This window comes from Chaetura pelagica, unplaced genomic scaffold (genome assembly GCF_000747805.2).
Source record: "Chaetura pelagica isolate M959 unplaced genomic scaffold, ChaPel_1.0 scaffold166, whole genome shotgun sequence".
In the NCBI taxonomy this organism is placed as follows: domain Eukaryota; kingdom Metazoa; phylum Chordata; class Aves; order Apodiformes; family Apodidae; genus Chaetura; species Chaetura pelagica.
In genome coordinates this window covers 521,216-544,403 of record NW_009953758.1, presented here as the reverse complement: position 1 = coordinate 544,403, position 23,188 = coordinate 521,216, and the positions used below count along the sequence as shown (strand labels likewise).

At 37.6% G+C, this 23,188-nt stretch overlaps 1 protein-coding gene across 18 annotated transcripts in view; it reads right to left on the bottom strand.

Annotated features, from left to right (window-relative positions):
* KCNMA1 (potassium large conductance calcium-activated channel, subfamily M, alpha member 1) overlaps positions 1-23,182 on the bottom strand; it is a 447,141-nt gene extending 423,959 nt beyond the window's left edge. For 16 of the 18 annotated variants that reach the window (XM_010000727.1, XM_010000731.1, XM_010000726.1 and 13 more), the window contains exon 1: positions 22,924-23,182. In XM_010000727.1, coding sequence (XP_009999029.1) covers positions 22,924-23,175 — 252 coding nt within the window. In that variant the 5' untranslated portion in view covers positions 23,176-23,182. The remainder of the gene's footprint in view (positions 1-22,923) is intronic. The other 2 variants (XM_010000725.1, XM_010000737.1) reach the window with 1 other exon arrangement.
* Positions 23,183-23,188: the final 6 nt, after the last annotated feature.

The following is a 23,188-nucleotide window of genomic DNA, read 5'->3' as shown; positions in this document are numbered from 1 at the left end:
TCAAGAGGCTACATTCAGAACAGGAAATGTTTGGGAGCATTTAATCCAGAGTTGGAAGCAGCATTTACCTTCAAGCCTGTTGAGAGGACTTCCCTTCCATGCTCCTGCAATGAGCAGGCACAGTAACAAGCCACAGCAAGAAAAAGTGAGTGTGGTCTCCTAACACAACAGTGAGTACTGACAACACAGTGGAAACACCAACAGCATACCTGATCCCCAGCTGCTAGTGTCACTTCAGCTGCTGTAGGTCACTTTCTGGCATGCAGCTGCTGCCTGACCAGCAAAAGAACTAACACAGAACCCCAGGAATGTACAACACTGCATGTAAGCGAGTGCAAAAGCATGCCAGAAAAATAAGAAGGTGCTCAGAACTCTACAAAATTATCCTAGATGGTACTAAACAAGTTGTGCTTCACCTGGATATGCACAGAAAGAGACAAACCCTGTATGTAATAAGTATATACTTAGAGAAAAAAATTAGACAAACATGACTAGATACTGCAGCACGTCAACATCCCACAAAGTCACAAGTCCAAGGTCATTCAGCCTGTTTTTCCTTTTTCCCCTGCTACCCAATTACTCAACTTCCAGTCATACCCCATGCATGAAACCTGGTAAATTCTAACAAACATTTTAAAACAGTTTCTTCTGCAACCTTTGTGAGATTACATTCTGAAAGCAAAAATGAGAGACAAAGAACATATTTAAGGAAAGATAAACTATATTAATGCATTAATAATTAAATGCTGCTAAAGTATCCTACTGGTGATTTATTATGTATAAAGTTCTACAAAATTCTGATTTTTTTCATGAATAATTAGAAAAGCCCAAGGAATTAAAGTATGAAATGTTTCTATATACATTTATATACTTCAAATAAAACAGGAAACATATTTTAGATTAGCTTTATTCCATTTCTATTTAATTATTTCTTCATGTTTAGCACCTTGGGAAGCACATTAGTCCAGAAATCCTTAGCCTGATTTACACAAGAATCTCCATGAAGCATACAAGAATTGACCATTTAGTACACATAGAACCAGGCCATACAGAGACTACAAAAAAAACCAAAAAACAACAAACCAACAATCCTGTATCACCCATTACTTGGTTTTCATAGCTTTATCCAGCATATCTTTTGTTATGACAGCTGCAAAATCACCCTATTACTCAGCCCTCTCCTCCCTACTCGGCATTACATCCCTGTTTGCCTTTTGCACACATCCATTCACACATGCCCCACTACACTGGCAACCTCTGGAGATCTGTATTAGTTGTTTTTTTTTCCTCCCCTCTCTACAAATCAGGCTCACATTAGCCTCTTACTTTCCTGCTCTGTATTACCTCACTCTTTTCAGCTACAGCACTTCTCTCTCAACTGCCTTCCATCTTCACATCTAGCCTATTATCACTAAAGACTGTCTTCTCTTGCACTAGTAGAAATCTGGGGTTGATCACACTCCCCTTATTAAACATCCATATATAGTCTTCATACAGGTGTTTCATCCTGCAACTGCCTTTAGCTGTTGGGTAGTTTAGGTCATTAAAAGAACTGGCAACAGCACCTGGCAGATCCTAACACTGCACACTGCCATCAGAGGTGTTATCTTCTCAGAATTCGATATTTTCTCACAACTGCATAAGCTAAATGAGGAATTTCATAAAACATATTTTAAAATTACTCAAAATGTCTTGCAATATTCATTAGGCAGCTGTGTAAATCCTGTCTCTTGCCACTCTCCTGATCACTCCAACAGGAAATGCCACTCTGTTAGCTGACACTTCTGCAAAGCACATGTGAAATTGTATCGACAGCAGACTAGTCGGTGCAAACCTCTGACTCAGTGCTCTTTCGCAGTTTCAACAGCTGCCTCAGGCCGAGGGCACCAAGGAAACAAACCAGAGTTAAAAAATCATTATTTCCTTTCCTACCTGTTACAAAACTGAGTCAACATTTCATCTTACGAGTTTTCAAAGGTGGCCTGATAGGCTTTGAATGCCTAGAATATTAACATCTTCTAATGGACACATGTATATCCAACACCATCACAAGTGCAAAAATACTTGCAAAATAGAAAAATCCACCACACTTCAAATATTTGCCTGCAAGAATTTCATTATTCAAGAAAAATATTTAGCATTATGTATACTTGAAGGTCTCTCTCAAACATGAAGCTTTACATTCTTCTTACTGTGTCACTAGGTATATTTTTTATACTTTACATCTGTTTGACTTATTCCTCATCTGTCATATTACACCATTTTGTTTGCTACTAGTATAGCTAAAAAGAAAAAAAAAAGTTTGAAACTCCAGATGTATAGTAGGCCAGAGGAAATTTACTTTAGTATTCAGCTTTATATTGTACTATTAAGGTTTAGTCCTACTGGGCAACAAACATTTCCTCTGTCTGTCCTGTAGGTTGAGTTTCTATGGTCATAAGCATCTTTCTTTAATATGAGATAATGAGACATATATTGATCCTTAAACTTGACCATCTGTGGTACTTCACTTAGTGAATTTCTAATTTCTCTATAACATCTCTTCAAGAGTTACTTTCAGTTTATTTATTATATAATACTACAAAATAGATAAAATATTTAAGTGAAAATATAAAACCTTCAATGAAAAAAAGTCTTAAAAGGGTGACGACTATGCACCACAGTCAATTTTGCAGTCAAAGTACACTGTAGCAGCTTTGCCAACGTTCAAAGAAACTCCCTTTGCTCACTCTATCCAAGTACATAATGTTTAAATAAAAGTGGGTATTTTAAAGTCTTTTCAAGAAAACTTCGGAAATACACACTTTGTAAGCCACGTCCCAGTGCTGGATAGACCTTCCCAATATGGCTAATTCATTATACACTTACAGAGGCAGCTTTAACACTTGGAAAATATAGCCAACAAAATCTGTAAAGAAGAGCTGGAAAGTTTTCACTTCCCTCTAAACAATTAATACTTAAGAAACAAAACTCAGTAGACAAGTATCCATATAGCATTTAAACATCTAGAAGATCTGGAAGAAGAAACACCCATGTGAGCCTGCAGGCTGCAAGTGTGTCACATGGCAATTGACTTAAAACACAGAAGTCATTCCATCAAAATGGCAACAGTAAACAAGCCAGCTTTTCACATGCCCTCTCAATGTTCTCTGACTGCACTTCATCCCCACTGTTAGTTATGAGGAGGACAGAATGTGCATGTGGTTCAGCATCAAGAAACATCCTTCTAGGTTCCTGCAGCGAAGTCATGAGCCTGGTTTTATGAGAGCATAAAAAGTTAACTAGCAGGTGTAACATTACTAGACATTATCTGTTATCTTCCTACATAAAGTTGGGAAAAAGCCCAATTAAGATGCTATTAAAACTACAGAAAAGAATATTAAGAGATCAGACTCCACAGACCTTGTGGTTTTTTTTCAATCTTGCTTGTGAAAGGTTACACTTCTATGTTTCTTGAAACCAGAAATAAGCTATCCTTCACAGCTAGGTTCACCAGAGTAAAATGACAATATTTAACATATTTTGTAGAACACTGCTAGGAATTCTAAAGACTTTCCCCTCACAGCAGAAACTTTGAGGAAGTTAAAAAATGAGGTAAAAAAAGTAATAAGAGATGAAACACAATTGCAATAACAGCATCAGAATTGTTTGGATTCAATTTCAAAACCATAAAGAATTCAAAAGATTATTACAAAACCATACAATTCATGCTTATCTTAGATCACCAAAGAGTCCCAAATAGATGAATATTTTTTTGGCTGGGGACAAGACTACCAAACATCCTTAAGAAAAATAAACCAGATAATCCAATTCTGCATTATAGCTGCATCTACATCCTGAAAGTCTTTAACATAGAGACTTTTCCAAGTTTGGGTCCAAGCTGTTTTCCCTTCATCCATGCTGGACCACATGGGATCATTATAGTAGACCGCACACTTCATTTAGCCAGTGCCAGCTGTCACAGGGGCAGTTTTACAGGACAACTCCCAGAGCTGGACACAGCTATGGCAGAACTTGGAGCCTAATGCACCACACCGTAAGTATGACTATGGGAACTGGGGGAGATATTACATTAATCAACTGTTTCAGTGCACAGGTATGCTGAATAGCCCAATTCCTAGAGGCTCAGGACACTTGCAGATCTACAGTTAAAGCTTTAGTTTCCATGCTCAGAGCCTTAAACGGACTCAAGAATGCTTCTGCTATCTGTGATGCACTCAGAAAAAGTGCTCAATACTATTAAGGTGTAAATCTCATCTGTGTATATTACATCCCTCTACAGCTGCCATATCTGCCTCCACATTTCCATACAGAAAGCCTCTACAAAGCAGGTTTTGAAACTGTGACTCTGTTTTACTTAAGATTTTTCCACCGCATTCAGAGCTTTTTTTTTTTTTTTAAAAAAAAAAAGTATGTATCATCTACTGTTCATCTCTGCGACCACAATACTTTAAAGACTTAAAGCCTGTAGGGACAAGACTTGATTTTCACTGACTCTGTGCTTATTTTGTCTAAGTTATACAAGTTGGAGACTCAAAGAAATATATGGAAATCTCCCAAGGAAAAATCTTTAAGTTAAGTAGCTCTACAACTTACAAGATGCCAGAAAAGGTGATACTTGAATCAGAAGTCATACCAAACTTCCCAATTGCCTTACTTCGAAGTAAAAGCAAGTAAGGCATTGAAATTTATTATAAATAGGAAGAAAAAAAAATACACTGTGATGCTTGAACTTCACTGTGCCGTAACAGCTGTGCCAGGCTTACTTACCTCCATTAAAATTCCAGTCTAGTAAAGCTGAAGTAGCTGCAGGTAGAAGCGTCAATGTTCTCTGGCATCATACAGGTTTCTCTTTGTTCCACGATACACTAAATTCTCACCTTCTTTCCTAAAGTTTCTTCATGCTTTTACCTTGGAATTTACATAGGATTTTTGTATCTAGGAAGCCCTTTCATCAAAAGCAAGCAAACAAAAATTAGCTTCCTTGTGCTGCTCTCCCTTCAAAGGTTAAAAAAGCGTCATTTAAAAAGCTTCCATTTTTACAAAGAAAACTTCTGGCTCCTGTGATGGACTTAGATTATCCTCATTTTACTATATATAATATTTGTTTCCTTCTGCACCCTTGGCCTATCTTTCAAAGTGGAACTCTCAGAGCAATCCACTAGCCTTCAAATGCTCTATATAAATGGCAGTCTATTTAGGGTGTTCTTCTTACACCAGAAAGAAGTATTTTGACTTTGGATAGAATGCAAAATTAACACTAAGGTCAGTGAAAGAAATGTTTGGATGATAAATTGAGACCAACATGGCGTACCACAACCTTTTCCTATTTACACTGGATAAAAAGAGGGCACTGGACATGGACCAAGCAAATGTGAAGCAAGTTATGTTTTTCTAGCAACAAGCTTCCTACAGTCTTCCCAAGTCTTCCACCCTCTTTACTGCAATAAATCATCCTGTATGATGTGGTACCTGCTGTGTTTTATTCCCCTCAATACTCTTCATCTTTTAGGACAAACCCCTTGAATAAAAACACACCACTATGAAGGTTCATAGCTGCTATTCTTCACTCCTTCCCTATCAAACTTTCAATCTCTTCCTTGCACAGACAGCAAGCACAAAAGCTGCTGAATTTTTCTGTATATTGCAGTTTATATCAATCAGGCCTGTGGCTAATATTTAATGATATTGTTTGGTTTACTGAAACCTAAAGAATATTTTCAGGTCATTCCTTGTGCCCATTTCAGCACTTTGCTTTCCCTTTCCAAGGCCAGGCCATTCCACACCCTCCCACACAACTTCTGTACCCCTGAGATGGGAGACAGGCACATTATTTTCCTGAGTAGATTTCATACCCTGCTGCTACAGCACAGCCTTCCAGATCTCAAGTTTTCTGGATGCAGGTTTTTGTTGTTCTCTCTCCTCTTGAAAAAACATGCACAATACACATGTTCAGATGAGCAGACATCAGGGAGAGTAAAGAAGTGTGATCTTACTTGTGCGATATAAACCAAGGAGGCCTCCATGGAAGCTGACAGGACAGAGTTTATGGTGTTCAAAAAAGATGAGAAAGATACCAGGCTCAAGAAGTGAAAAATATTTTGCAGGCTCTTATGTGATCTGACATTTCTTATCTTTTCACTCTCCAAAACTTAACTTTCCATCAAAATACAGAAGTGGCTTATTTTCTAGGTTCATTCACATCCCTTAGTAATTATGGATGTGCATTTATGTTTGAGATTATTTTAATTTTGAGCTTCTTCCCAAATTACATTTTGAGTAAACACCTTTAAGAACCTGAAGCCAAATCTGCATTAAGTATAATATTCCTTACTCAGCTTTCTTTCCTGGAGTGCTTCCATGTGCTCTTACACAGCTGCTATGCTCCACTTAACTGATGACTGATGTTTTTCACACCCATACACATTTTTTTTTTAGATCTCAGTCACCCAGCTCTAACTTCCCACTCCTGTGTAACACACCAGAATTTTAGCAACTGCTGTTGCACAACACATGGATGCTTTATATCTGTATTTTATAGTGATCCTAGAACACCTAATTAAACAGGTACTGTTTGACATTTCTTAGCAGAGACTCTCCCAATATTTGAAACACCTCTCCCAAACTTACAGGGCACATTTTCTTGTTTCAGTAAAAATACTCCTTAAAGGAAAATAAAGAAAACAAGTTATCAGAGCTCAATATGAAATCTAAAAAAAATATAAATAAATAAATAGCTCAGCACCTAATAAGCCTCCATTACCCTCCAGGATCTGTATGCAGCTAAAAATAAAACAGTGAGTTACAATATCTCTAATACTATAGAATGTTAGTCCTTGCAAGGTATATTTTTAGTACTTTTGGTGCTTTTTTTTTTTTCCCCCTTAATTATTCATCTCAGTGGAAAATTGAGTTAGCCCAAGATTCTCTTTGTTTTAAAGATAACATTTCATCCCTGGAAACTCAAGGGATCACAAAATCCTGGAGTACTTGGGTTTTTAAACTTTTTAACCTCCTTAATACTGATATCAAGGGACTTGCAATGCTTTAAGAACTAAACAGCTAACACTTTCAGATGCTGCAATGTCAGAGTTGACAATGAATGGCCTTGGACCTGGAGTGCTGGGAGGTTGCCAATTCTGGCCAACGATTTGCTGAGTTTACCTTGAATTCTTGGCCTGGATTCTAAATCCCTGTATGTGGATTTCAAGCTTTGGCACTGGCCCATTTGTATGCCTAATAGTAATAAATTATGCAGTTAAGTGTTTCAGACTGATTTAAGAACCTGAACTGACAGTGGCTTAATAGGAAGCAAACTTTCTCAGAACATCATGGAACAAGTGTTTCAGTCTTAAGCAGATAAAAATTACTTAAATTCTGATTTTATTTTACTACTTGCTAGATGCATTAAAAAAAATGAAAGAGATAACTCTTTTAAACCTACAGAATGTTATTTCTCTTCAGGAACAAGGCAGATCCCTCTATTAACCTTTACCACCTCCAGTTCCCAGGAAAGACCTTCAGCCAGCTTGCCCAACACAGGGGGCCCCCTCTGCAAGACTCTCCTACTGACACCTGCACAGAGCTGAACTTCAACTCAAAAATTGTTGGGGATATTATTATAATGAGACTTTTAAAGTCTGTATTATAATAAGATCTCACACCAAAGTGCCAGTGGGACCCTTATTGAATTTTGGTTGAAAAAACAAAAATCCATTAGAAAGCCTACAACACTTCAAAGTAATATACAAACTGCCTGGTAAGATGCACCCATCTTGATAGGTGGATGCATCTAGGTGGATCTCTATAGCCATACACTACTGTACTATGGGCAAATATCACTTCATTCCAATTTCTATACAATGCATATGCCCAAGGTCCCAAATTAATTAGAATACCAGACAAATGTGTACACAAACCTGTGCTGGCACAAAGTAGCATATTAAAATGTATTACTTTGAGATTGCACCAGTTCTGTGTGATATTGATTCAAAATAATCCAAAACCAACATACTAGAAGAAGGTATTTGTACAAAGCCACAGAATGGCCCTCTTGGCAAAAGGAATGGGGCATAGGGGAAAGAGAGGAAAACTGTGGGTAACCTAATTGATGTCTTCCTGCAAAAATAGCAGGGACTAAGACTATGATTATAGAAGCATTTCATTGGAAAAGAACTCATCGAAAAAAGCAAACAAATAAATACTAAATAGTACTCTGAATACTTTTTGACTGTACATTTACCAGTTACATTTATACAAATGCCACATAAAGTTCCCACCTAAGAGATCACTAGGGTCTGGGGATACAAATCTTAAATAGCATCCAAGAATAAAAATCAGTCCAGGTAGTGCTATCAAAAGTCAAGTTTTTCAGTGGCATCTGACTATGTGGATATTTTGTAAAATTTCACTCTGGATTGATAAAAATAGCATTTTCCAAGTAGCATTTAGACAGCACACACTTATGATCTGTCATTAGCTGTAAAACTGCACACTACATGTGATAAAATACTACACTACTTTTTCTTCCATAGAACCACATATATTTTAAGAAATTTTATTTTAATATTTTAAGAAATTGCTGTTTTATTTGAAATAACAAAAACCTATCTGTTGGTAACTTCTAAAACCAATTTCTATCAGTTACTGCATCAAAAGAGAAGTCAGTAGCTTTTTTTTAATCCCTTCACTGCTACTATGAGTGTGTAAAATTATCATAGGAAAAATTTACCAGAAAAAGATAAAATAGAAAGTTTCTGGTTTAACCATTATCCAGTCACTGAGCTACATTTTACACACCTATACAACAAATGCTTACTTGTTAAGTTGTATAGTAACAGTTTCTTCCAAACAGGATAAAAGGATAGCATTGCACAGCACCAAGGTAATCAGAAAGCCATCTGGGTAAACTAAAAAAAAAGAGTTAAGGTGTAATTTCTCTCTAAAACTAATCACTTGCAGCTTCATCTGAAGTCAGGCTGCAGACATCTCAACACTCTTAGAAGCCAGAAGACTGCTACATGATATTGCAACTTAATGTAACATGCATTTCCAACTCAATTGACCAGTACCACAGAGCAGCAGAGTTCTGAATAACATTAAGCATTAACCTGTCATATATATTCAAGTAACTCACAAGCTCCTAAGATCACAAAAATCTCTTCAGCCTACTCTCTCCACTTAAGTCATGCCAAAAGGCCCAGGCACCTGCCCTTAACTCATAAAATACAGGGCTGGAGCACCTCTCCTATGAAGTCAGGCTGAAAGAGTTGAGGTTGTTTAGTCTGGAGAAGAGAAGGCTCTGATCACCTCAGAAGGCCTCAGATCACCTTCCAGCACCTGAAGGGGCTATAGGGAAGTTGGAGAGGGACTTTTTGCAAGAGCATGGAATGATAGAACAAGAGGGAACAGCTTCAAACTGCAAGACGGTACACTTAGTTTAGACATTAGGAAGAAACTGTTTACCCAGAGGAGTGGGTGCCAGCTCCCTAGAAAAGTAGGGCCATGTTGTTCAAGGCCAGGTGGATGAGACTTTGAGCAACCTGGTCTAGTGAAAGGTGTCCCTGTCCATGGCAGTGAAGCTGATACTAGATGATCTTCAATGTCCCTTCTAAACCATTCTATGATTCCAAGGTTGTGCATCAGAACTCTTCTCTCCATAACATACGTATCAACACAAAAATGTCTAACTAGTGCCATAATAAAACCAGAAAGTATGTGAAGGAGCCTGCCAAATTACAAACACTGCACTGCAAATACACATCATGCTTTAATCACTTAATTGCCATTTCTTTTCTAATTTAATTCACTTCTTCTTGGCATTTATACTGTTTAGCTTTTGCATGCCTCCCAAATCAGGTAATACAATTCAATTTTTACAGTCATTGCTACATTCCTATTCCCAGTGATGCAATGACTACATTAAAAATATTGCAGAGAATTTAAAGAACAGGATAATTTTGGCAACAGAAATGTCTGTATAGAGATTTTTGTATTCTTCTTACACAAACATAAATTTGGGGACAAAATTAGCTTGGCAGAACACGGTTAAATGATTGTTAGTCTGGATAATAGCTTTCCAAATTTTAAGCAGGTATGCTATTTTGCTGAAACAATAACATTGTTTCACTTTATTTCAAGCAATGTCAGCCTATATATTTTTTTATTAAACACATAAAAGGAATTGAAGCTTATTTATAGGATGGATTAAATACATCTGTTTTAATAATAATGAGAAAATATTTAGCTTTAGTGCAATGGAACAAAAACAAGCTTTTCAAACTACCATATTAATCCCTTCCCTTATAAATACTATACAAAAAGTAAATGGCCTAAAACCAAGATTAGTCTACTGTTTGTGATGTGTCACATTCTAATTGCAGGTTATAGAATGTTCTGTATGTTTATTCTGGCTCAGATTCTTTTCACCTGTTCTCCCCTGGCATTGGTAGCACTACCAGGTGGGTTCATTTTAGATTTAACTAATTTACCCCATCTCCTAGGATTTCTAAGAAGTAAACCAACCCAGCTTCTTTCCTTTCTTGGATACAGAAAGAGAATCTAGACACAGAGAGGTTTTCCTTTTAAGAACAGAACACAGCATTCACAAATAAATATCTGGGGAAAATGTGTTGTTCAAAGAAGCTAAAAATAGTACAAACAACAAGTATATGTTTAAGTGGGAACACTCCTAGATTCTAAAAGTAACATAATTTTTTAAATCCAGCATGGACGAGTACCCAAAACTGGTTTTAATTACACTGAAGCAAACGTATTCAAAGTGTCTGCATATAGACCAAGTGAATACTACAAAAATGAAACAGTTCAGATAGACCTTTTAAGTTTTAAGTCAAATTTTGAATACAAAACACTCCTTGTATAGAGTGGAACATTTAAAACAATATCCCAGAGGCTTAGCAACGAATTTTCGCACTTGCAGAAAATACTAGAAAAAGCGCAAGCCTTTCAGCCCTCTAAATGGAACTTAAATGGTGCCAAAGCATTGACATACAGTACAGGAATGAGTTTTACTTCAAATGTATTAATACAAAACATAACCCAGCTTCCAGTAAGTGCTGCCACCTCTCCGAAGCCTGTCTCTAATAAATACAGTATATCTCTCCTGATGTTAAAACATTTTCATAAAATTTTAGCTCCAAGTGCCACACAACTACACAAGACACTCAGGTTTTCACCTTCAAAAGTCAGGTGACACATTTGAACAGCATCAACTCAAAACTATACAACCTAATCAGAAGCCTGAGGTCAGAAGTCAAATAGCAACAGCCTATAAGTAAATTCTGAGGTACGTAGTAATTTAAAAAAAACAAAACACATTACATCAATGTAGCATTTTCTATAGGGTCTGCAGTGAATTAAACCAGTATCTTAATTTAAAATAATAATAATTTTTAAAAAAATCCAAGTATCTTAACAAAATAATGATCTAATACTTTAGCATGGTATTCTTTTAAATTCTTAGAAATGAGCACCCCCCAAAAAACCAAAATAAGCTAATCATATAAAAGCACACATCCAGGAACCAACACCAATTTAACTATAGTGGTGAAGAACCCTCTACTGTCACTGATATTAATGGCCAAAACACTGCTATGGTCTTAAAACACATGATTTGTTCTGAGATTAAGTCAACTCTCATTTCCATCAACTCTCAGAGCACATTCTCATATACCTATAATTGCCAGAGTTATTCATTTTAAAAGTAATGAGCATTCCATATTTTCTAGAAGAGTTAACACAATAGCCTAAATTTACATTCATTTTAAAATCCAAAGATTATTTTACAAACTAACAGAAACTACAGCCTTACAGTTAATGCTGAAAACAATCCATTCCCAAAAATTGTCTGAAGGAAAAGACAAATCTGAGTGCTTGAAAATGCTATGAAAAAAGCCTGCATTTAAAGTAGTTCCTCTACTTCTGGTTCATAAACCTTTTTTACTGAGCTGAGATAACATAAATACATTAAAAATAACATTAACATAAATACATTAATCCTTAAAAGTCTGTTTGTATTTCCAGAAGCTTTTCTGGAACTTTTACCTTTAACTGAAGTTACCATTACCTTTCTCTCCACTTCTAATATGTGTTTTAAAATAAAAGCTCCAGAGCTCAAGCTCTCTGTGACAGGGAAAGCATCCTGAGAAATCTGAGCACCAAGATTATGAGCTGTTGTCACAGATTAGATCAAAAAGGCAAAAACTGCTTTAAATAACCTGTCCCAAACCCATTTTCTTCTGGACAAATTTAGATTAATTATACTGAAATTAATCATGTTACAGGTCAACAGCTTTAACATTTTAAGACAGTAAGATATAATCCAAAGTCACCATCTTACCATCATCTTTCTCAACCTGCTGGTTCAGTCCTCTCCTCAGCAGCCAGCCCAGGCCAGCACAGCCAGGGCACAACAGAGACCCTACAAGCACCAACTGAATGCTGAAGTCAAGAGTTATGGCATAATAAAAGAAAGAGATCTCTGAAAGAGCAATTATATGAAGCTGTACATAACACTGCATACTGGTTTTAAAAAAATAATAATAAAAAAAAAAATTAAAAAAGGAAAATAAAGCCCAAAGCTTACAAAAAAAGCTCATCTAAGATTTCCCCTAAAAACATGGCTAGCTTCTCAAGGAATGAGACATAATCCTTGTACTTCAGAATTTATAACCTCCTCAAGACTAATCCAGCCCAGCTGTGGGGATTGAGACCCATTAACAAGTGGAGTAGAACAGGCAGGTGTGCTCCTGGAGCTCATCTTCCTACATAGTTTCACCTAAGGGCAATCCACTTAATCATGCTGGAAAAGCTAGAATCTGCTTTCAGAAGTGCATTCCTCATCCAGCTAAAATATCTTAAGTGAACAAAGACATATTCTCCAAAGGACATAATGAAATTAATATTTAGCATGCTAATAATGAAACAACCTCACATTTAAAACTTTTCAGTATTCAAATTTTAACTATTAAATCCTTTCTGCTCAGTAAAAATGCCTAAAAACACTTATGATAGTTGAAGATCTGGAGCTAATATCATCTCCCAGTCACAGCTTGTCCTCACCATAGCTCAGCTCCTCCCTTCAAGGAAATAATCATGCAATCAGGTATCTCTGTATTCCCCTACCACCTCAGGAGCACAGTAGTGCAGTACAGGTCAGTCACTGCTAGATGACACAGCCTGAAGCTCTATCCCCCATGATCTCACCCTCCAACACACCCACCCACATCCCTTAAATCAGCTCCCTACGCAATGTGACCCACCCAAGAATCACTGTTACAAGACTCAGCAATACCCCGGCTGATCCTTACTGGAGTATTTTAGCAATTAGTAACTAAGTAGGTTTACTTTCTTACTGCACCTGATTCAAGTTTGGGGTCTGTTCTACAGCACCCTTCAGCTGCTGCAGGCAGAAATACTAGTTATCTCAAAAACGAATATTGTATTTCTCTGCATAAAAACCAGAAAAGTCTAGGAAATTCTGGGTTCATTTTGTTGCTTATGAAAAATCAAACATTTCACCTTAGAGATCGAACTATTTTCCACATCTACAAATTCTGAATATATGTTCTCTCATTTGACCAGTCTTTAATAGGAAAAAGAGGTCTTTAAATAAAATTTCTGTAATTAATTGTAAGGACACATTCTACTTTCATACACATCTGGCATAAGAGCAAAATTAAGATCTACTCACTTTAAGCTGTCAGTATTTCTCACTTTAAAGAACACAAATCCAAAGAGATATAATCACAGGGATAGTCAAGAAAGGAAAAACTTTGTCTACAGCTTTATTAAAGCAACTGTAGCTACAGAAAAGACATGTTCTGATTAACCCCCCAATTTCAATATGGGAGCATGGAAAATTTATTTTTTAGCTTATTTTTAATTGAAATTATCTCTAAGAGTAACCAGCTTGAAATAAATATTTTTATTGGGGGTATCAACCCCCTCAGTAAAAGAAAATTTGAGTATTAGATGTTAATGCAAGAGACACTGCTGCTTTAAGGAGCTTTAAAACAGTATGTAACTTTACAAACATTGAAATACCTTCCCCTATGTTTACATATAGAGGAGAGATGCCAGCAGATTACGTAAACCCTATTCAAGCCCATATTATAATATGTAAGGTCAGCTTTAAAAAATAATAGATGTCTGGATTTTAGCTGTTATGTTTACTGATACTTATGTAAATGAGGATAAAAGTTTTCAAGAACAATAACACCTCCTGAAACCATCTGAAATTATCACTGACTCTGAAATCAAACTCCTTATTCAGATCTTAAATATAAATTTTGGTGTCTAAACAGCTGTCTTGTGCAAATGTTGACTTAAGTTCTACATATTAACAACTGCTGCGTGAGTTTTACTCAATAACTTTATAACAAATATGATCCTATCAATTGGAAATCAGAAAAAAACCACATATTTTAGTTCCACTTCTAGAATCCCATCTTATCATTTAGCTGGCAACTCAAAGATACCATATATCTTTGTATTTTATATATTCCCATAGTACATATCATTCAAGTTAACATTAAAATTTTATCACTTAAATCATACAGGCAAAGTCAAAGCTCCACACTCTGGACATTTTCCACTTTTAGTAAATTAAAACTTATTATATCCTAGGCACACATTCCAACGAAGTAGCAAAAATTATTTTTGCATATATGAAAACTGTGAAGTTTTTAGATTTGTCTTCTTTACAGAACAACAGATCTGGAATACAAATTCCGCTCTTCTGACTCATGAAAAGACACCACCACAACTTACATACAGAAGGCAGAGTCAGAGGAGGAAATGCAGCATTTAGTCACGTAAAATTTTATATGGCCTTAAACCAAAACACAGACCCTCTCTCAATTGAAGACATCATTACTGAAGCATATAATCCACATCTCTTAAAAAAGCACAACATAACAAATAGTGATTATAACCTTATCCTGCAGACAGCAGAAAAATAATTTGCAGTGGAGGACACAAGGAAACAAGAATTAATTATTGCTGACAGTCTTAAGTGATATGAAAATAATGTGAACATAAAACCAGCTGTTTCTGATGTTTCTGATGCTGAAGAAATCAGATGCCTTTGGGTAGAAATGTGACATGAATAGAAGAAAATGAAAACTAAAAGCTGGTAAAAAATTCCCACATAACAAAATCAATTTATCTGAAGGGTCCTCATGGGGAAATACGTTTGTACCACATGTAGACAGACCCTGCAATATTTTCTCCTAACTGGGCTGTTATTGTGATTAAAAGGAAAAAAGAGAGAGTTTTTCCTTCAGTCCTCAGAACCCAAGTAGAGTTTACCAGCTTCCTTATGAAACAATATTTATAATATAGTTATCCGTAAGAGGTAAAAACACCAAACATCTGCCTGTTGATCAGCAAACTCATTTTCAAGAAAGCTATGTCAAATCACTTGTAGCCAAAGGATTCACTATGATATTTGAAAGCATCTGAAGTGCTGCTCTACACCAACTATGGCCATTACAGGTCAGAAGAGCTAGTAACCATTTTCAAGTAATTTCTGTCCAGCAGAATACTCATGCATAATCACAGCTGTGTTTAACAGGGCAGAGTTCATACTAGAAAAAAATTATTAGATGCTTAAACAAAGAATCACTCTATATATTTCAATTTATTTTGGAAATATTAAGGTCAACATTTACAAATAGTTATTTTTAAATACATATCTGTAATAACGTTTTCCCTATATTTAAAATAAAAAATTAATCCAACATCAGTAGTGCTAGAATTAATCTCATTAATAATAGCAAATTAGAGTGAGTCACATTTCTACTTTTACGAATAAGAAATAAACCATTACATAAGAATGTAATAGATGCCAGAAAAAAAAAAAAAAAAAAGAAAAAAAAAAAAGAAATATAAAAAGCAAGGAAATGCCAAACATTCAGTCAGCATTTGCTTGGACAAAGATGAGCAAAAATATATTATAAATTTATTTCTCAGTCTATAAAAACCAATTGAAGTGCAACATGGTAGACCTGTATCTAACAGTCACAGTGACAAACCACTCAAATTCTGGCCCAGTTGCTGTGTTATGCTACAATTCTTTATGATGTTATGGTACCTTTCAACTCTTCTGGCCTGGTGATAAGATTTGTCTTTTTTTCTCCACTGCAAGTTAGCTGTTCTGCTATTTAAATTAGGTAGTGAAGCTAAGGACATGCAAAGGAATTTCCAGGACAAGGCGTGTCTCCATCATGCAGGTGATCCATGGGGTGAGGGACCTTTCCCACTTTCACTGAATGTGGACTTACTGTGGCTCTACAAAATGAGACAATTTTTGCTGTTGCACATCAGCTTGCAGGAGAGATGCCGTGATAGGATATTGTCAGTAGTTCAAGCACCCAAATTTTCATTTCCAAGGACGGCCTGGCAGAAGGTGTAAGGCTTAACTGGAATGGAAACTTACCTTGTCTGATTTTTAAATATTATGTTTCTAATGTTGAAATCCCAGACATAATGGCCACAAGCCAAGTAAATAAACCTCACTACAGTAAAATAAGAAAGCTTTTAAAAGCTTAAAATGTTAATATAAGAATCATCAGGGGGGGAAAAAAACACAAGTATCTGATTAATCTAGAACACTGTGAACATCTAGGCCTGAGTCCAAAACCACTGAAATTATTAGGATGGCCTCCCTCTACTTCAACAAGCTTTGGATAACACTCTCCATTTCTGTAACTCTCAGATAAATACATGCAGTATATCATCTCAAAGCAAACTGAACTCAACACATTTCAGTGGCAGCACATTCATTTAAACAGAACCATGAATACTATATAAGGGAATGAAGTGTTCCTCTCAAAGACGCGAACTTGATGTATTCTCAGGCTATAAATACCATCAGGATTCAAAGTGGGCCTTTCCTGACCAATACATCTCTGACAGCAATGGAAGATGGGTACCTTGCTTTCCCATTTATTTACCCAGCTATGTTACTCGTAAAAGTGCTAACAAACTTCCACTGTGTGTTCACCTCCCCTTGTTACCCAAGATGACCTATGTGCCATAAAAAAGAGTGCTCTCACTTACAAACCATGAGGTCTAATCTGGAATTTGTGTATTTTGCCCCGTGTAAAGTTGGTATAAATGCCAGCCTAGTCTTGTGATCTTACAGTGCTTTCCACTCGCCAGGAGGGGTGGAAAAGTCAGCCTAGTCTTGTGATCTTACAGTGCTTTCCACTTGCCAGGAGGGGTGGAACATTGTAGTCCTGTGAGAATCAGGGAGTTGGACTTGATGATCCTATGGATCCCTTCCACCTTGAGATATTCTGTTATTCTATTATTCTAAGCCTTTAACCATGTAGCAGCATATGAACTCATTACAGAAACAAAGCACTTTATCACAGCGTTTTAACATGTAGTCCCTTTCCTTTTGTCACTGAAATTATATGTGGGGGAGAAAAATATTTTTTAACCATTAACACCCACACATAACTCTTCAATAATCTCCCCCTTAGAAAACCTCCACAAGCTGTATTTACCGTGTCCTTCTGAGACTTCTGATAATTTGACAGTTTTCATACATGTAGAATACTGAATTTTATGCACTGTAACTAGGTATGTTTAACAGAACCAAAAAGATACCTCATCCTCTAATTTCACCCAGAGTTATTTTATATTTGCACCTGACCAGGTTATCTGGAACTGCTGCTGAACTAAAGCCTGATGTGGCTGAGGAATTATCACCAGCCCCTGAAGTTCACATAAACTTTTGTCAATGTAAGTTGGATTCCACAGAATAGCAGAGCTGATGTCTGAAGCAACACCAAGCATTGCTCTGTATTTCACCTGCTCACTAGAGAATACTGCTTCTTTTTAGGATCTGTTCCAAGAAGGAAACACAATTCCTAGGACTCACAATCCATTGTCTTGCAATAGTACAGGACAGATATGGAACATCATTGTTTTTTTAATTATAATAACTAGATCCTGTCCCTGAAAAGATTATATTTAGGACTGGCGCTCTCTAAATTTTCGGTTTCTATCTCTGGGGTGGTAAACTGCCCTCATTCTGCATTCAGAATTCGCACTGCATCAGAACCGCATATGTAGATCATTGCTATTTAAAAGCTTTTTATTCCCTATTACAGGCATTTCTTCTGCTGAGCTAAAGTGGAAAAAATTGTGATACCTAATGGTTTCCAACGAGCATTTACAGATCTGCGAATGTGTGAGCTGAAAATGCCTTCTGAGCACAGATTTTCTCCTTAAATGCATGTGTTGCAAAGCCTTGAAAATAAGCATGATACTGCATCAAAATAGCATTTCAGTCGAGGTAATTTGGTTTACAGCTTAAATCCATACATTTTCTTTTCTGCATGCATTACCAATTTTAGCATGAATTTATAAAACCTGAAATCTATTATGAGCCCCAGAGAGCTGCAAGTGTTGTCCTTCTCAAAGCGTGGAAAACAGCAGCGCACATCTCTCCGTATCAGTGCCTCTTCCACTTGTAGAAACACCATCTGAGACTACCTTTCCTGTCAGTCCTTGACCTCTCCACCTTGTCCATCTCTCAACTGGCAACCTGTCCGGTGGGACACTCGCAGAGTAATTCCACGCAGACCACCTGACAGCCATGAGACAGGAACGATTCAGTGCCTTGAGCCAGGCTGGGCATGTGACTAATAAGCAAAACACATTACAGTCTGCTGCTAATCCCTTGAGCCTCCCAGTTGTTTGTATGCTTCTGGCTGGTACATCTTCAAGAGTCAAGGTGAGGTTTCCACATACAGATTTAGATGAAGAGATTGTGTGACGTGCCCACAGGTGCTTTCTAATCTAGTATCACACTTTTCTCCATATATAATGCCTTCTTGAGTTTCTTTCTTTAATTTTATTTGGAGAGGGTATTTATGTGGGCATTGCTAGAAAATCAACAAACCTAGCTATAAAAGAGCCAGTTTGGTAGAAATGCTGACTCTCAGGTATTTTTCCACTTACAAATTTTCTCAGGCCTCAGAAGTCTGGCTGAAAATTCTTAACTTCACAAAGAAGACTTGAAAATGTTGTGCTTCCCATAAAATTTCAATTTTTTTTTTGTTCAAGAGAAATAGGAGTGCTGATAGGATTGTACTGATCAAACCTAGCACTGTATATTTTATTAAACTTTAAAAATATGTAGACGAATATGAAAGAAGTTTATTATGGCTTGTGATTTAAGGACAGCAATTGCCATCTACAATCATAATGTAGTTTTATTTTATTTGTATGAGTGCTAATTTGGAGCAGAGGGGAAGCTCTTCAAAACACTGAAATGAGCTGGAGCACAGCAATAAAGATACATACTACCTGCAGGCATAAGGAACACAAGGGGTACAGCTCTGTGGGGAAGACAGGAGCAGTGATACAGAGTCTGGTACCACACTCTTTGAAAGGGTACAAATTTCACTTCATTCTGCACCAGCCAGCTCCAGGAGCCAACTGTGCCCCAAACTTGTGCTCCCTCATTCCACTGCACCTTCTTCTTGTTTAAGAGTTTGTTCAAAGCCAAAATACCTATCAAGTGTCAGCAGAAAATGCCCTTCAGGAGCACAGAAAACACAGCAGCTCCATATAATCACAGGACTACAGATTATATAATATGCATTTAACAACTATGTGTACCATGTACTTCACCATGCATGTTTATTTCATTTTTCCGTTATTTCCAGAAACAAGAGTAAATAACTAATGGTGGCAGAGGCCAGCTCACTGAATTTCAATCTCACATTCTACTCTTCAGACACAAACAGGAGTGAGTTGGTCAAGGGACAAAGAAAAAGCAAAGAGAAGGCAAGTTCTTGAACAATATCTAAACATTCCTAAAAATGTAGATATAAAAACTGAGGAGAAAAATAGCATTTGTTAAGTCTCTGCAATATGACTGTAGCTACTTTTCGAAGAATTACACCTAAAATTATGTACCATATTGTAAAAAGAAATATAAGGGCTTCAATCATAATGACTCTCACGTTACAGGAAACACTGACAGCACAGGTCAGGATTTACATTTTTTCTTTTTCACAGATTTTATAAAATGTCAACTCACAAGGCAAGTATGGAGCATAAAAATCCTAGAAGTTCAGCAATCAGTTTTAGTACATGATTAATAACAATAGTCTATTCATATGTGATTACATAAACCGGATATGGAATTTTAAGGGGCAACACTTATCATTCTGTTACCATAAATGTTCATATTCTTATCTCCAAGAAAAAAAAAAAACAAAAAGAAAAAAAAAAAAACAACACCTACAACAAAACAGGAATTACCTGTAGTGAAATTTTATACCACATGGTGTTAAACTGTTCATATCAGGTTTTTAAATTCCAACCTTAGATTCAATTAGCTAAGGAGAAAAAAACAACAAACAAGTTACCCACATTCTTCCTTCTGTGCAGCCATTAAAAAGTGTGACATCCCAAAATCAAGTCGACAATCACTGAGAAATCTGAGGAACACAATGTTGTACTTAGAATATAGCAGAAAAAGAAATGAAACTTTTAGCGGTTCCTTGCAAAAACATATAGAGACACTGGTGTTAGCACAGTAACTCCGTGACTTATTCATGTATAGATGTGAATTATTCAGTATGAAGCCACAGAAAAGTAGACATGAGAACAATTTATCTCACTGGGACCACTCTTTATGGAGGTGATGGTAAGATGATGTTGGACAGCCAACTCTGCTACAACCTGCAGAGCAGCCAAAGGCGCAGCACAGGGAAGGAGCGGTCCTAACGTCCAGAAGACTTCTTGAGTCCCGCAGTAGGAGGAGCTACTTCTTGTCAAATTGCTTCTGCTAGCAGGTCCAGTATAGTCAACAAAGCATGTATGTGCATTCACAGTTTTCACCAGCAGCCTTTCTCAAGTTCCCATGCAGCCCAAAGCATGTGTTTGATAACAGCCAAGCTTAAGACATCTCCAGTTGATCCTTCAGTTAGCCTTTATGCCCTAAATACTAGTAAAGCTTTTTTGCAATAACTAGTTACTCCTTACAAACATAAAACTCATTCCAGTTCCTAATTTTAGCATGTAAGGAATGCAGGATCAGCCCTTGAAAGTTCTTCTTCACCAGAGGCTGCGAAAATCCTCACAAGTCAAACAAACACAATCTAAAAGGAGACATTTCTCTCCCCCTGCCTGCAGAGTCCTTAATCCTCCTACCCCAGGGTGGGTATTGTTGGTCTGAAAGTCCATTGTTGGGACCCGCCAAGACATCATGCATAAGAACTTTGTGTAAAGTCTCTAGCTTTCCATTTGCTCAAGGAAAGAAACACAAGGTGATAACCTGCAGGATTTTCTTTTTCAACAAGAACCCTGATAGCCCTCACAGGTTTGTCTCATCATGTGCAGAGGAAAATGCTAAAGACACACAGAAGAAACTAAAAGTAAAGCTGAACGACCCACCTGTTCTTGAAAATCACTTTTTACTCCTGCAGGAAAAGGTATTTTACATGACACACTTATTATGACAAATTCATTTGAGTTTTGTCATCATACCTGGCTAACAACTCTCTAAGAAAGTTCAGGTTTGGTTTTGAAGAAAATAAAAAATGCCTATAGAGAAGTGATACTGTCCGGTAGGTTTCCTCAAGTATAAGGCTGAGTTAAAAGCTTTTATGTACTCCTTATCTCTAGCAATCATTTATTCCATAGACAGGCCAAGTTAACTCTAACTGTTCTATTTCCAACTGGAAACTGGTTCTTTGAAGCAACCCAAACAGGATGCCCAGCTCACTAAACACAAATACCCAAACAAGTACTGTAACTTCTTCATGCTCTACCTTTGTTTCTGATTTCTCCTAAGTCTTAGGTCCTTCGTACAGCTGGCTTAGGCACTGTATCAAGAGTGTTTAGGGGGGTGGGGACAGGAGAAGGGGAAAGACAGCTCACTGTACGTCAAAGCAAGGCAGCAACCTAGCAACCATATATTAAAAGGTGTGTGTGTTTTTGTGGGTGTCTGTGTGCCAGGAATAACTGAAACAGATATTATTCCATTTGTAATCCAAAAAATGTGAAAAGGCAAGGGGAGAAACTCCAGCTGCTGGTCTATTTTGGGGTCTGTCAAAATCCACTTTCACAAATACAGGATCTTAACACTTTCTATCCCATTTGTCTTAAAAATTAATGCCTGGACCGAAGCAAGTTCTTAGCTTTGGTTTGAAAGAGACCCCTGAAACCAGGAGCCAACCTTCTTTCATGTCCTATGTTTTCCTCCAGCTGGTAATATGCAAAAATCAAAGCGGCAGGGAGGTTGCCTCAAAGATGTCACTTTGGTTTAGAGAATATTGATCTAGTGTGTCACTAACGAAAGCACTAAGTACTTTTTGATATCTATATTTCATTTATCAAACATAAGTGTCAAAGATTCTTGGGGAGTGGAACTAGCTTTGCAAACATTTACATGACTGAAAAGTTCACCCTTCTAATTCGGCCAAAGTTTCTCAGTCCTCGAGTTAACTGAGAGTTTAGATCTGTAAATAAACACTCCCACCTCGTCATCATATGTGGTCCCGGGGCTGCATTATCAAGTTCGAACCACACTGTCCCACCATGCCAGCGTGTGCCTCGCCGAGGGGGTAAGACAACGCCAGGTCTAACTTTCCTGCCACCAGATGAAAGCGTGCGGTGTGGGGGAGACAGGGGGGCAGGAGGGGGCACATCCCAGGGCTCACCCAACACCTCGCCCCTCCAGCCACGCTCCTCACGTTGCGGCTCCCGACACCCCGTGGCAACCCTACCACAACAGCACATTGCCATGCAGCACCGGCCCCAGGCATCTCCTCCAGGGCCACCTCGCCCAGGTGTCCGCTCCGACTACTCCTCTTCACCACCACCACCACCACACCAAACCAGGACCAGCAAGGCAAGGGGAGGGGGAGTTACCTTGTTTTTGACCCCGCAGTGGCAGCAGACAGTCCACAGGTACTTGAGGGTCCTCCACAGCAGGATGATAAACAGTCCCCCAAAGAAAGTGACCATGGATGAGGCGAGGAAAGCCCACCACATGCGCTGTCCGCGGCTATCGCAGGGCACCTCCATGGTCACCGGGATGATGAGCGCATCCATCTTGGGCACATTGACGGGGGAGGAGGACGAGTCTGTGTTGAGATTGTTGGCGTTGATATTGTTACTCATTCTAATGCCGCCG